This window comes from Saccostrea cucullata, unplaced genomic scaffold (genome assembly GCF_032062105.1).
Source record: "Saccostrea cucullata isolate Sc308-1 unplaced genomic scaffold, CSIRO_AGI_Scuc_v1 ctg1295, whole genome shotgun sequence".
Classification (NCBI taxonomy): Eukaryota; Metazoa; Mollusca; class Bivalvia; order Ostreida; family Ostreidae; genus Saccostrea; species Saccostrea cuccullata.
In genome coordinates, this window is record NW_026920570.1 from 16516 (window position 1) to 30472 (window position 13957).

The 13957-nt window shown below is 38.0% G+C and overlaps 1 protein-coding gene across 1 annotated transcript; it reads right to left on the minus strand.

Moving 5' to 3' along the window:
- Positions 1 to 12134: 12134 nt before the first annotated feature.
- LOC134251360 (uncharacterized protein F54H12.2-like) lies at positions 12135 to 13556 on the minus strand. Its single transcript, XM_062733752.1, has one exon. The coding sequence runs from the start codon at positions 13554 to 13556 to the stop codon at positions 12135 to 12137; it is 1422 nt and encodes a 473-aa protein (XP_062589736.1).
- Positions 13557 to 13957: the final 401 nt, after the last annotated feature.

Genomic DNA, 13957 nt, shown 5'->3' on the forward strand with positions numbered 1-13957 from the left:
GTTACAACAAATCTAAGACCGCGTAACATTAAATGGCAAGATTGGAAATATGTAGCTTACGTCATTTCTATATGTTACAATCAAAACATTCAAAGATAGACAATGAAATAGGCGGGTACAATTCGACACGGACGGCCGAGAAAAAAAATGGATTGAAATTCCAGTTTGAAATTCATTTTCAATCCACCTGAGCTGTTTTCAAAAGCATAGTGTGAATGTATAATCCAAAGGACAAATAATTTCAATTGCCAAATACATGTTGGTTGAAATTTATATTGATATGAGTTTATAGCCTATAATATAATCTTAAGAACATTGGTAAAAGTCATAGAAGATATTTTTTCAGGAAACGGTCATTTGATTCTAGAGGGTGGGGGGGGGGGGGCAAAAATTGTCGAGTCAGATCAGGCTTTGTAGTTTGTACCAATTTAAATTTTTAGGATGAAAAGAACTGTTTTAGTTTTGTCTTCAATTTGACAACTTTTTTATTTATTTCCAAGATCATTAAGCCCCCCCCCCCCCCCCCCCCCCAACGCACACATACATAAATTATACCAAACAGAAATCAAATATTTGTCCCTTCATAGATAAATCTTTCAAACGCTGGACAGAAAATAATGATTTACTTATTATTTTCAAACTATACCGAAATTGAAATTATATGTCTCTTCTGGGTCAATCAGTAATAATGCGCCTTCTAGCGTAGCTGAGGTGGATTGAAAATGAATTTTAAACTAGAATTTCAATTTAATGTTTTTTCGACCGTCCGCGTCGAATGGTACCCGCCCATTCTATTTTCTATCATTGAATGTTTTGATGGTAACAGATTGAAATTACGTAAGCTCCATATTTCCAATTTTGCGAGTTAATGTTCCGTGGTCTGCTGCAGAGCAAACACGGGCCGCTTAAACATTAGAGGTGGGACAAGGTGCCATGGAAGAATGGTCATCCCTGCCGACCTGTCAATCCCGCCCTATGGGGTAAACATGGGAAAAATCATAGATAATTTAGAGTGTAAATAATATCCTGACAATTATAGTCTGAAAAACGTACGTAGCAATTGGTTTAATGACTGCATTTGCTGACAAGATCATTGTACCAGCTGAGAGGCATAAAACAAAAATACAGATATTTTATATTGCTAAATAAGAACGGAAGTTGACGATTGAAATGTCAAAGTAATCATGTTTTTCGAAAGCTTTGTTGTAAGCTTACGGTTAGCAATAACATCTTTTTCTAGTTAAAAATCCAAATGAAACAGATGTGTCCGACTCTGTGGATTCTTTTATGGAAGTAACTATTGTAAATACATCGTCGATCTATCTAAAAGTCGAGTTGAAAGCAACTGTTACTTACAGAAAGGTTTTTCTTCTAAGGTATAATAAAGTGAGGGTAATGTGGTTATACTAGAAATATGAAGAAAATCTGTATATGAAAGAACACTCCCCCCTCCCTCCCCAGAAAAAAGGATTTTTGAGTTTCAACAATTTTCCCTTTGTTGAACTTTGCTTTGGGTACCTCCTTTTCTCTATTATTCTGTCATGTGTCTGTAATTCAAATAAAAATTTAAACTACTGGGTGGCATATGAAATAAGTGCTGCGCTCCTTAGTTTTTTTTTTTTAATTTAATTTGTGTTATATCTTACGTTTACATTAGAGATATAAGTTTTTTTATTTCCTAGAAAATATAGTTAAAACATAGTTAAAATAAACATATAACAAGCGAAGTGAGTTAGATTTCACTATTTCACGAAAGTAAAGAAAACGTCAAGTAAGATTCGGAGATAACATGCTAAACTTGTTTTTCATTACCCAATTTACGGATAAACGATTCTGGTATTTACTGCTTTGACTTAAAAGATAACACAAAATAATAAGATTGCAAATTCTTGAACTATATAACATGCGTAGGTGGCATTAACACTTCATCATTTAGACATGGCTAAATGATTTTTGTACGCCTAGCAATTCATTAAATTCATGTCTAAATGGAAGCTTCTATCTTAAAATCCTCTATGAGGTGTATAAATTTTTTCATGTACATAAAATGCTAAAATGCTCAATCTATAAATTGCAAAAAATTGCTGTTTTTTTTCTTTTTTTTTTTTTTTTAAAACCCAGATGAATCCGTGCGTGCAATAAAAAAAAAAAGCTTCCACTCTTTGAATATGATACCTGGTAATTCAGTATGAACTACGTAGCTGCTTTTTGTAAAAGTTCATTCCCCTTTAGTTCACTGATATAAATTTGTTGGACTACGTTTCCAGTGATAATTTTTTATGGTACTTAAATTGCCCATGGCGTCCTCGGGGATATCAAGTCTTGGTAAGGATGACCATCGGTCACTGGTCAAGGAGTTCATGTAAGTGTTTCTTTCTTTATTATAACGAACACCAATTAGGGTGAAAAATGTTATAGTTTTTAGTTGTTATTGTAGTTTATATGTTTTGGTTATGAGAAACAAAAGTCATGAATAGATATAACAATAACAATTGATTTTACATAAAAAAGTAGAGATGGAAAAAAAGCACAATTGAAAAAAAGGAAGGTTCAAAATGTAGATTTTCCCACGTCTATAGCAGATAGGAATATACATAAATTTGTTTAAATAAAGAAAATATTTTATATCAAGCATTTCTCCAATACACATTGGTTATCAGAGAAATGTGTTTTGATTTTAACAGAAAATTCAAATAGAGGAAGGAGAGACTGCAGTATAAAAAAAAACGATGAGGAGTGTTACAACGCACTTTGGAAAAAAATATCACGGCTTAAATTATTCAACATTGTGGCAAACTTTAGATATGATAAAGAATTACTTGAACCTGGTTGGATAATTTTTCTTTGATTAAAAGATTACGAGTGTCATACAAAAAGTTCGAAGACTTCTGTCATATTTTTTAAAATTATCAGAGATATAAGACAACAAAAATTGAGTCTGGGAACAGGGTCAAAAATGGATTACATACTAATTATACACTTTATACTATGTTCATAACAATAATAAGTGGCGCTTAAACGAATATATATGTTTAAATTTAATATTGTTTTTACTTCATATGCTAAAATTATTGTAATACATCGCTTAGTTTAAAAGATATCAATATATAAGGACGGACAGACTTTTTGATTTTGTAAAGTTAGGTTTATCAAAGTTAAGTGAATTGTTGCTTATATCAGCGATATGGCCTCTGAGCCTCTCTTCTTTAATAAAAGAGGGTGCGTTATTATTATTTTCTAGGAAAGCTTATTTCATATTTTATTATTTATGTAAAATTAAATTTATTTAGAGAAATACGAATAGATCTATTTGGGTAAGAAAGATAAATAGACTGAGGGTCCCACTGGCTGATTTAAAGGGGGCGTGAGGGGCGCACCCCCCCTTAAATTTTCAAAGTATGATATGACTAATATTAATAATGCCATAAGTAGTATAAGGCGCCTAGATAGGCGGGTCAATATCTAGGACATGGGCCCTGGGGGGATAGGCGGGTCAACTGAGTGCACTTTCGGCCCTGGGGGGATAGCTGGGTCAACTGAGTACAGTCCCCCTGGGGGATAGCCGGGTCAACTCAGTACAGCCCTTGGGGTGGGGAATAGCTGGGTCAATTCAGTACACAGCCCTATGTCCTATACGGGGTGTTTACACTGTATATATTTTTTTTACTATACGCTGCTACTACGATTTTGGCAGCGACTCAAGAATGTGATTATGACTTCACGATTTCATTCACAGTCAACAGTCTAGCCAGCCAGCCAGCCAGTTTGAACTGGATTTTCTGAAAACAATAACAATAACAAAGACAGACAAGAACACAGATTTTATTCAGAATCAAAATACATACAGAATTTACTTTTTCTTCTTCTGGGTCTTATCGGTCATCAGGGATAGTTTCCTCTTGTGAGTAGTGCTGGGGCCTGGATTCTCTCTGTTGTGTTCCTTTTTCTCTTTTTTGTCTCCTTCTTTCACTAAGGGTTTGGTCTGGTGGTTCCCTGATATCTTGGTTTCCTGAGGCTTTTTCTCCAGTTTTTGTACTTCTTTTACGAATTGTGATCCTCCTCCTCATCCTCTGTACACTTATTAGCCCAATGCCCAAATTTCCCGCACTTGTAGCACAAATCTTTCTTGGGACAATCTGGGGCCCAATGCCCTAACTTTTTACTAGTTTTCTCTTTTTACAGAATGATGTAGCATGGATCCGTCTGTCTTGTTTTCTTAGTCTCTCTGGATCCCCCTTGTCCCTCTTTTTTCTGGTAAGAGCTTCCTCCTCCTCTCATTTTGTCTTGCATGTTAGTGACTTTCAATTCTAATTTGGATAATTTGGCACGAATCAAACAAAATTCACTGGTGTTGTAAGTTTTCAGATCAGTCAGCTTGTTGTCAAGATCACTCACCTTGTTGTTCATGTAATTTAGCTTGTTGTCAATACCAGACAGCATGTTAACAATCCCATCCAGAGTTGTAGTCAAGATGCTCATATCTTCTTTATTCATGTATTCTGGAAGATTATACATGCCCAAATCCAATCCCACTGCATCCTGTGACTCTGGCATGGGGGCTCCTACATACCCTTCAGGTGTCACATAACTAGGGTTGTCTGGAGTATTCATCATTGCTTCTGCCATAATATTTTCACGTCTGTCAAGTTCGAAATGTCAACGAAGACTGATCGTCAAATCCCAGTTTTGCTTTATATACCTGTTGGATCTGTAAGGGCCGTGTGCATCAATACGTTTTACCTACGTTTTTATACCTGTTGGATTTGTAAGGGCCGTGTGCAAAAAAAAAACCTTTTACCTACGTTTTCTATACCTGTTGGATCTGTAAGGGCCGTGTGCAAAAATACGTTTTACCTACGTTTTCTACAGGGGTATAAATGAGAAGAAAAGTTGGTCCTTTCTTCACAATCGACTATCATGTCAACCCTGATACACACTCACTCTCTGATTTTAGATGGGTATGATTGTTTAGTACGATGGGCACAGAACCACCAAGAAGCTCTTCCCCCGGAGGCAGAACAAGTATTTCAGGAAGCGACCACTATCATGGAAACCCCTCAGGATTTGTGGTTACAATGCCTAGCCTTATCACATCATGCGACCATGGGGAGACTAGCTACCATACATTTTCTATGTCGACATATGAAAACAATTCTGCCCCAGAAATGGTACGGACTGAACCTGACCCATTATTTCGGAAAGCCGTACAGTTTCCTGACCCATCCCCAAGCGGCCAAACTGATTTTACTGTGGGAGGAAATAGATGCGATGGAGAAAGTATGTATTCAATACGGAATAAAATGGCTGGAAATTTCACACAGGCTAGGAAATCAGTGACTTTTAATACCAGCCTCAATCAGATCTACGAATTACCCCCCGAAGACCGGAGAAGTCCCTGGATACAATTAGTAGCGGATCGAATACGATTCCGGAGGAGAATTCGACAGTTAGAAGCTTTGTTAGTCTTTAAAAAAAAATAAAATCATGTAATACAACGTCAGTGTTATGTTATGTATGACGTCATCTTTATACACTCGGGTTCCCTGGATTTCGCCTCGTCACTGTTAATGTAGTCGATAAATTTATGGTCGAATGTTGATTGTTTGATGTGGTCAATAGTTGGATAAACATTGTGTATGATTGAAATTAATGATTGAAAGTTGTTTAATATATATAGTATTCGATGATTTAACTGTTATCTTGTTTTATATTGTATTGTGTACAGAGAATTGGGAGATGATGAATATTGATAAGTTTATCACTTATTTACAATGATTTCATGTATAACACGTTAGGTGGCGCTTTTCCAAAAGCGATTTTTTTTGTGCTATCCTATCACATGTCACGATTTTTGATTACATGATTGATTATTGATGTTGCCACCATATTTGACTATCGTTTGCTTTTCCAAAAGCGATTTTTTTTTTGTGCTATCCTATCACATATCACGATTTTGATCACATGATTGATTATCGATGTTGCCGCGATATTTGACTATCGTTTGGTATTGTGATAAATCCAGCTCCCGAGACTTGTCATTCCTTCGTAGCTGATTCCAGTTATCATACAACATGACAGATCGTGTATTCTATGAAGACCTCTACCTTATTCCAGGCATCGTTATTGAGAGCTGTATTATTGTAAGAAGATTGGACACGGGGAGGCAGTGATGAGGATTAATATGGCCCGTATTCAACTGAACAACAACCACCGACAGAGGAGGGCCCACCCTTACAGGAGACCACCATCCCGGTCGCCGCCACCACGACCACCCAGACCTGCTGCTCCAGCACCACCACAGGCCAGGCGAGGAACCAGGGACGCATTCCGCCATGGGGTTTCTCCGTGCCCACACAAAGGATCCTCTGTACGTTGTGCATCAAAGACGATGAAGAAAATAATTTTGTATGTGCCGGTGTCTACAGCGACCTGCATGCCTTCTGTGCGCTGCCCGATTAATCGACCGGAACCAGCCTTGCCCGTTATGCAGAAATTCCGAGATTGTTATACAACCCTTGACTAGAAGACCAGAATTTAGAGGGGGGGGGATGACAGTTAAGATTCCGATTCAGATATAGCCTTCGGAGCGATGGTCCAGCAGCTATTAAACGAGTAAAACCTACCGGGGCCCCACTGGATAACAAAATTATAAAAAAAACCAAAAAAAAATTAAAAAAAACAAAAAATAACCCCAAAAAAACCGGCCGTTTTTACGGCCACCCAACTGTTTAGAAAAGATGCCTACTTTACAGTCGATAAATAAGAAACGATTTGTGTGTCTTAGAAAAAAAAGATGATCTTTTTTTTTTTAAAAATACAGTCAAAGAAACGATTGTATCTTAGAAAAAAAATGATCTTTTAAAAATACAGTCAAAAAAATGAAACATTGTGTGTGTCTTAGAAAAGAGTACCTTCATATACAGTCAAAAAAGAAACGTTGTGTGTATCTCAAGTTAACACCAGGTCACTTTTATATATTTTTTTTAAACTTATAAATTTTTTAAACTTTTTTTAAAAATTAACTTTAAATTTTTTTCTTTTAACTTTTTAAACTTTTTTAAATAATAATAAATAGGAAAAAGAGTCCCTTTTTTAATAAATTCACATAAAACACATAGACACATTTTTAAATTTATTTTTTTCATCAAAACAACAATAACAACATACATACACATACACTTAATGTGGATGAAGAATGTACACCTGTTTGTCATAAGTGTGTACAAATTGTTCAATATAATGTCTATAATGAGTCCAATTTCCTTTGGCTAGCCTACATCCTATTCGATAAGGAAAAGCATAAGTCTGGTAAGGTAAACTACCCATTTCTTGTAAACAAGTTTGAAACCATTGCTCTCTATTTTGTGGGGTGTCTTGATAAGTAGAAATTCTTTTAGGTCGGTGACTTGCTTTTCCATAATCCCATTGAGCTAGTAAACAAATGACCACAGGTGTTTGTGAGGGAAACACCTTAATAGTGCCTGGAATTCCTCTATCTTCTTCTACGGCTAAATTTCTAGTCCCTAGAGGTCTGCGGGTGGCATAGAGATTGGCTTGTGGGAATTTCTCTGCAATACTTTGACTCAATCCATGAGCTTTTACAGTTAAACAATTACATTGATGAACAATGGCTTCTACCTCACAGTGAAGTAAATCACCTTGTATCTCCTGGAGACTCGTGATGTAAAATGAATCTATTTTTTAAAACACCCTTGTTTTTATAAAAAAACAACAACAACAACAATAAAAAAAAGTTCAATCTTTTTTTATTTATTCACATCTTGAGTAACTCACATACTTCAAGAACTTTTTCTTTAAAGCTGCTCTAGCTTCAATGACTTCAGGTTTCTTCCAAGCTCCTATCTCCCATCCTATCCAATTTCTGGGCTCCAATTCTTTGTTTCTCTCCTCAGGTTTCAGAACTCCATATTCTTCATAGTCACCTCCTTGCTTGTAAAACATACTTTCTAATTCTGGGGTACTGTAAGACATAGCAAATCTGGCAGTCATATGAACTCTACACATATCCAGTCCTCCTACGGGTTCCTTCATTTGAATGAATCCCCTGATTTGATGCAGTTCTCCTGTCCAGGGATGCCTTTCCTTTTGTAAAATCAAATACTGGAAACCGAAGAAGAAATCATCTTCGTTGCTCAGAAACATGTCTATATCTGCTTCTTCTTTGGGCTCTGAAATGATGAAAGTCCAATTAATGGCTATCCTGTAACATCTGTCTGGAAATTTAGGATCCTTCACAGGCTCATGCAGGGGTAAATATTCAAATCCAGTGTTTTTCCATTCTTCTTTGTTGAGGAGCTTCGTGATCCCCATCCATAGGTTCCGTCATTCTCTTTTCTAATAAGCCAAATGTATCTTTATCCATCTCCATGTCTTCTTCTTCTAATATTCTTGGAATTCGCTGGCCAAACTGTCGTTTACTTAACCACATGCTCAAAGGATCGTCTTTAACACGTTGTTTTTATACCCCCCTTTAGTCCATGAGCCAGGCCATGAATTTTTCGGAGGTAATCTCGGATGAATAATTTTCATAGTTAATTTTTGAAAGACATACATCTCTACCTTCAGAAAATGTATGATAGCATTCAATTGGTTGTGGCTTTAATGGTCTTTCAACTGTTTAAATACACCAACCCAACTTGTTCTTTCTCTCAGCTGTGTCTTTGAAAGAAGAAGGTTGGTTTTTCAACACGCAATTTCCATCTTATTTCGGATGATATTTTCTTGAAAATTCTTTTGAATGCAGACCATGTTATTACCCTGTTCAGTTATTATTGAGCCGTCTACATTATATAGGTATATAATTCTACCCTTGATCATAAAAGTGGAATACGCAATTTTGAAATTTTGATCAAATGAAAGAAATTACTACTGTGACAACTTTCACACTAAAAACATATTGCATGGTCATTTTATTTAAAGAATTTTTATCACGTACATATGTTTTAGTATTTCAAAAGATTATTTCAGTAACAAATATATATAACTTGATTTAATAGTAATTCTTTATCCTTATCCTAAAAATGAAAATTGAAGGAAAATTCCCTTGATTTACCCTGTGCGTATATTCTTTATTTACTTAACAAAGACATTGTGAATATGAGACCTTTACGCAAAATGTTTTATTTATTTAATCTCATTTTGGTTAATGGTAACTTGTATGTTCATGTAAGTTAAACGTGTAATATATTATATATTTTTGACATCAAAATTAAGCAACATATGTGCACAATCATATATGTGCTGTGTGGGAAAAACGACCTGCAATGGCCTGACGCTCCTTTCTAGTTTAGGGAACCACATCTTAAGGGAGATCCCTCTAGGAGAGCACTCTCTACACAAAGCGCTGACGGGTCTCAAACCCTGTTAACTGAGGGCTTGTCTACCTATAACGCATGTAAAGACTGTGCACAGGCGAACTCTGCGAAGGAAAACGTCATGGTACAACGGAGAAGAAGGCAGACACAGCAAGCAACTTGGAATGCTTGGAGCAAGCCAAGGCACATATAGCACGTCTTGGTCATCTGCTGTATCTGTCTCCATCTCCAGACGTCCTGACATCTGTCTTGCCACTGGATATAAATGGTTGCGGGCGAGAGAGTGAGGTCGGCGACGCGCAACCCTTCTTCATTTTAATCAAACTCATCGTGCAAGTCATTGATCATCTTCCATTCCTTCTATTATCACCCCAAAGCCCTGCGGCGAAGGCTCAACAAATGACAGGTGCTTCATGGAAGTAGACGCGGACCTCCATTGCTTGTACCAGAAGCGTTAAGTACTGTTTCCAACTGAGCAGCCCTCTTTAGGAACGTACTGCTCACCTCCATGGCAAGAAGAGCGGATTAAAAAAGATATCCCAAATGTTGCCTGCTCCACCCTTCCCTAGCCAGTTTACCGTGGCTGATAGTGACCCTACACATGCGGTCGAAATAACAAAGAGAACAAGAAAAAAACAAGGATCAGGACTACGTCATTGTCAGGAAGAGAGACAGACAGACAGTTCGTTTGTTCACCATGTGCAGCACGGAGTGCTTTGTCTCACATCGAAACTTCACCTCTCAAATTTCGGATCAAACTCAGGATACGTCCTCAGGAGACTAAGGCTTCAAAACGTCTCAACGTTGGAAAGCTCAAGTTGCCTTACACCTCTCAGTACTTTGCTGACATCCTGGAAGAACGCATGAACTCCACCCTGCTGGATGACCACGACGTGGAAGCAGCATGGAACACACTTCGTAATACAGTGTACAATATAGCCTTCGAGTGTCTTGAGCCCTTCACAAAAAAAAACTCCCATAAAGACTGGTTTGATGAGAACCGTGTCGAGATCACGTAGCTTCTAGAGGACAAATATCGCGCTTACAAAGCTTATATAGATTATCCCACCTCCACAGCCAAAAAGACGCTCTGAGGAACGCTCGCAGCATAGTACAGCAATGCCAAAGCTGATGAAATCCAACGCTACGCCGAATCGCATGACAGGCCCAGGAAGAACTTTTACTGTGGATTGGGGAAGTCTAAGGGCCAACTCCATCAGACGCATCCTCTCTCCTCACTGATGACGGATAAACACTCATCACAGAGAAGGAAAAGATACTTGACAGGTGGGCGGAACATTTCAATGGCGTTCTAAACCGCCCTTCTACTATCAACTACGAAGCCATCAACCGACTGCCCAGGTTCCCATCAACCAGTCACTGGACGCCGTTCCCACGTTGGATGAGATCCAGAAAGCAATTAGTCTTTTGTCAACTGGCAAAGCACCTGGCGGTATACTCCATCCCAGCTAAGATTTACAAAGAAGGGAACGTGGCTCTAGTCGAAAAACTATATCATCTGCTTGTGCAAGGATCGGCCTGACCAGTCATCTCCCCACCCACTGTCCAGGTCAACTCCCTCCTCCACGAAGATGAGACAGTGGTCATCGTCGTCACCGACGGACGAATAACTAAACTAGTATATGTGCGTTGGTACTTATCTTTTTCTTTATACAGATTTTTGAGGTACATATAGTTAGTGAATAAAAGTGGTAAAAAATATAATAATTTTGTTAGAATCAAGGCTAAAAACTCAGTTAATGCTCTTTTAATATGTTCATCATATCTCGGAGTAATTCTGGTAGAACTTTCTATCACGGTTGGCAACTGTGTGACAAATACTTTGCAGGTTACAAATATATTTCGCTCAAAATACCTAATTTGAGCCATAACTGTGTTCCAGCATTGAAGCCACAACAGATTTGATGCTATCATACATTTTTTTTACTAGTTAGGGGTATACCTTACCAAATATCACTATAAAGTTTATTCACCCAAAATGGTACCGACCACCCCCAGTGGCTCATGGACTACTTGGAAGAAAAGGGTCGTGTGCAAAAAATACGATAGACCTACGTTTTTTATGCTGACTACACAGGTAATACTTGGCAGCGACTCAAGAATGTGATTATGACGTCACGATTTCATTCACAGTCTAAAGCCTAGCCTAACCAGTTCAAACTGGATTTTACCGAAAACAATAACAATAACAAAGACAGACAAGAACACAGATTTGATTTTCATTCTTTATTAACAACAACAACAACAAACAACAACAACAAACAACAACAATGCATTACAATACATTTTGATAAAAACATTGACACTTTTGTCCATGACCCGTAGGTAATTTATGATAAGTGTTTTTAAACCAATTCGCCACGTATCTGTCCCTTTGTAAAGCCGTACTCTGGTCAAAGGGGAATAACCACTCGTCGGTTTTCTTTCTTTTCTTGTCTCTTTGATGTAAATAATACACGCAATATTGTCCACACACATCAGTATTCCAGTCTTGATAGCGATACGGATTATAAATCCATTGGTGAGCATGACGCTGGATAAAGTCTTGAATTTCTTTTTGTAAGGGAGGAAATCCATAAGAATCGAAATATTCCACCACGGGATTGCTCACATACAAACACACCCAATGTTCTCCAGGTCGATCTTGAGGATCCGTATTTACCACGACAGCTTTTTCTCCAGGTCTTAATTGATCCGGTAATAAATCTACAGGATACACACCCCCAAAAGAACTCTTGAATTCTCTGGATAAAACTTCTCTCAATTGTCCCGTATCCATTAGTAATCAATGCTCACTTCTCTCTGTTTGTTAATGTCTAAGACGTTATCGAATTCTGCATACACCACACAATTTAAGGTGGTGGCCGTATTGTTGGTAAACTGCACTTCTACTCTCAGATTTCCTGTTTCTATGAGATGGAATTTATCCGATTGCGCCTCTTGATCTTTAGTGAAATCCCAGCCCCATAGAGTGTAGCCGCTTTTATACTCTTCTAGGGTAATGTCCGGAGCCCAATCTTCTCCTAATTTTCCCAGGGCTTGATACAGACTGAGATAAGATCTCAGATATAAATCGTCGTTGAAATTAGGCTCAAAACAACGAGTACTCATGGTCTCTCCGTTGATACTGACATCTAATTTCTTGATCCCAAAGTTTTGGAAATGAAAGGGATTTTTAGTTTGATCTCCGTTAAAGGCCGCATTCTCCACAAAGCCTAAAATGAGACGTTTAGGCATCTGGCCTTGAAACAGATGATCCGTAATCTTAGACTGGGTCCCTGTGGGGATGGTAAAGGTTTTCACTTCCACTCTTCTCAAGGGATATTTGGCTCTGTGGGTATTCAAACTCTGATTAATGGCATTCATCATGACTGGTGTGGGTTTGACTTTTCTCACCCACAAGATCATACTCAAAATTTTCACTTTTCCTGTACTTCCTCCTTTGATCATCATGTAGAAAGCGGGTCTAGCTCGATTAAATCGCAAACGGACGTCTACTCCATTAGGCAGAAATCGATCTTGTTGAAACAAATCCAGATGTAAACGATCCAGCAAACTGATTTTCTTACTCCCAGCGATAGCTTGGTGTCTTTTTCGGAATCCTTCGTTTTTAGAATTGGCCGGTAACTCTGTGAGGATGGGTTTGTTAATGGTCACCGTGTCGGCACCAACACTTGAGCCTTTAGTTACATCAAAGGTCTTATTTTCAGCTACACCAAGATCCTCTAACCCCACTTCGTCCATGTGTCCTGCCGTATATTTTTCCCACAGACTACAGGCCCTCATTTGTGTCTTTAAAGTTCTGGGTTGGTATGACAATAATTTCTCCAGATAAGCTTTGTAAGGATAGGTATCCGTCCCCGGAGTCACTATTTTTCCATTCAGACTGACATCGATTTCCGTAAACGTGGAATATAAGATATTATTCACCGGACTCGAGGTGCTGTTCGCCCCAGTCAGATTACTTCCATCGTCTTTGGTAAATTGACATACCAATTGAAGATAAGTTTGAGATAAATCCAGATAGTGATCTCTTTGTCCTTTAATTTCAAATTCGATAGGAGCGGTCTCCAAATCTAAAGTACTGGAAATGGGGTAATATTCTTCCCATTTTGAGTCTTCTAAAGCAATATTAGTCGGAGGGACTTGGAACAATTGTAAATTGTTCATCCCACACGCACAGGAATCCGGTTGTAACATGATGCGTCTACTAGGATTAAGTTTTCACAAATGAACCTTCTGTTCACTGGACTGGCCTATTTATACTCTCTCTCAGTCAAACACATCTAAAGGACGTTTTCTTTTAGGAATTCCTCCTTGTGTTTTCCTTTTTCTCTTAGGACCTCCTCGGGCTAACATAGGGGTCTTTTTTCTTCTGTTCTTATTACCTCCGAGATTCATTCTTTGTTTCACCATTCCCGAAGTATTTTGCAAGGCTCTTACGCCGTGAGTTTTGACTGCGTCTTTTAAAGATCTCTTATTTTCTAATACGTCTAATCCAGTTCTAGCAGCAGCAGTCAAGGCGTGTTTAGCTCCGGTTTTCAGTAAATCAGTAAAAAATCCTCGGCCTCTCTGTCGTCTTCTTCTTCTTTCTCTTCTTG

Excerpts from the sequence above, each read along its gene's own strand:
- LOC134251360 (XM_062733752.1), bottom strand. The coding sequence starts at position 13,556 with ATGTTACAACCGGATTCCTGTGCGTGTGGGATGAACAATTTACAATTG.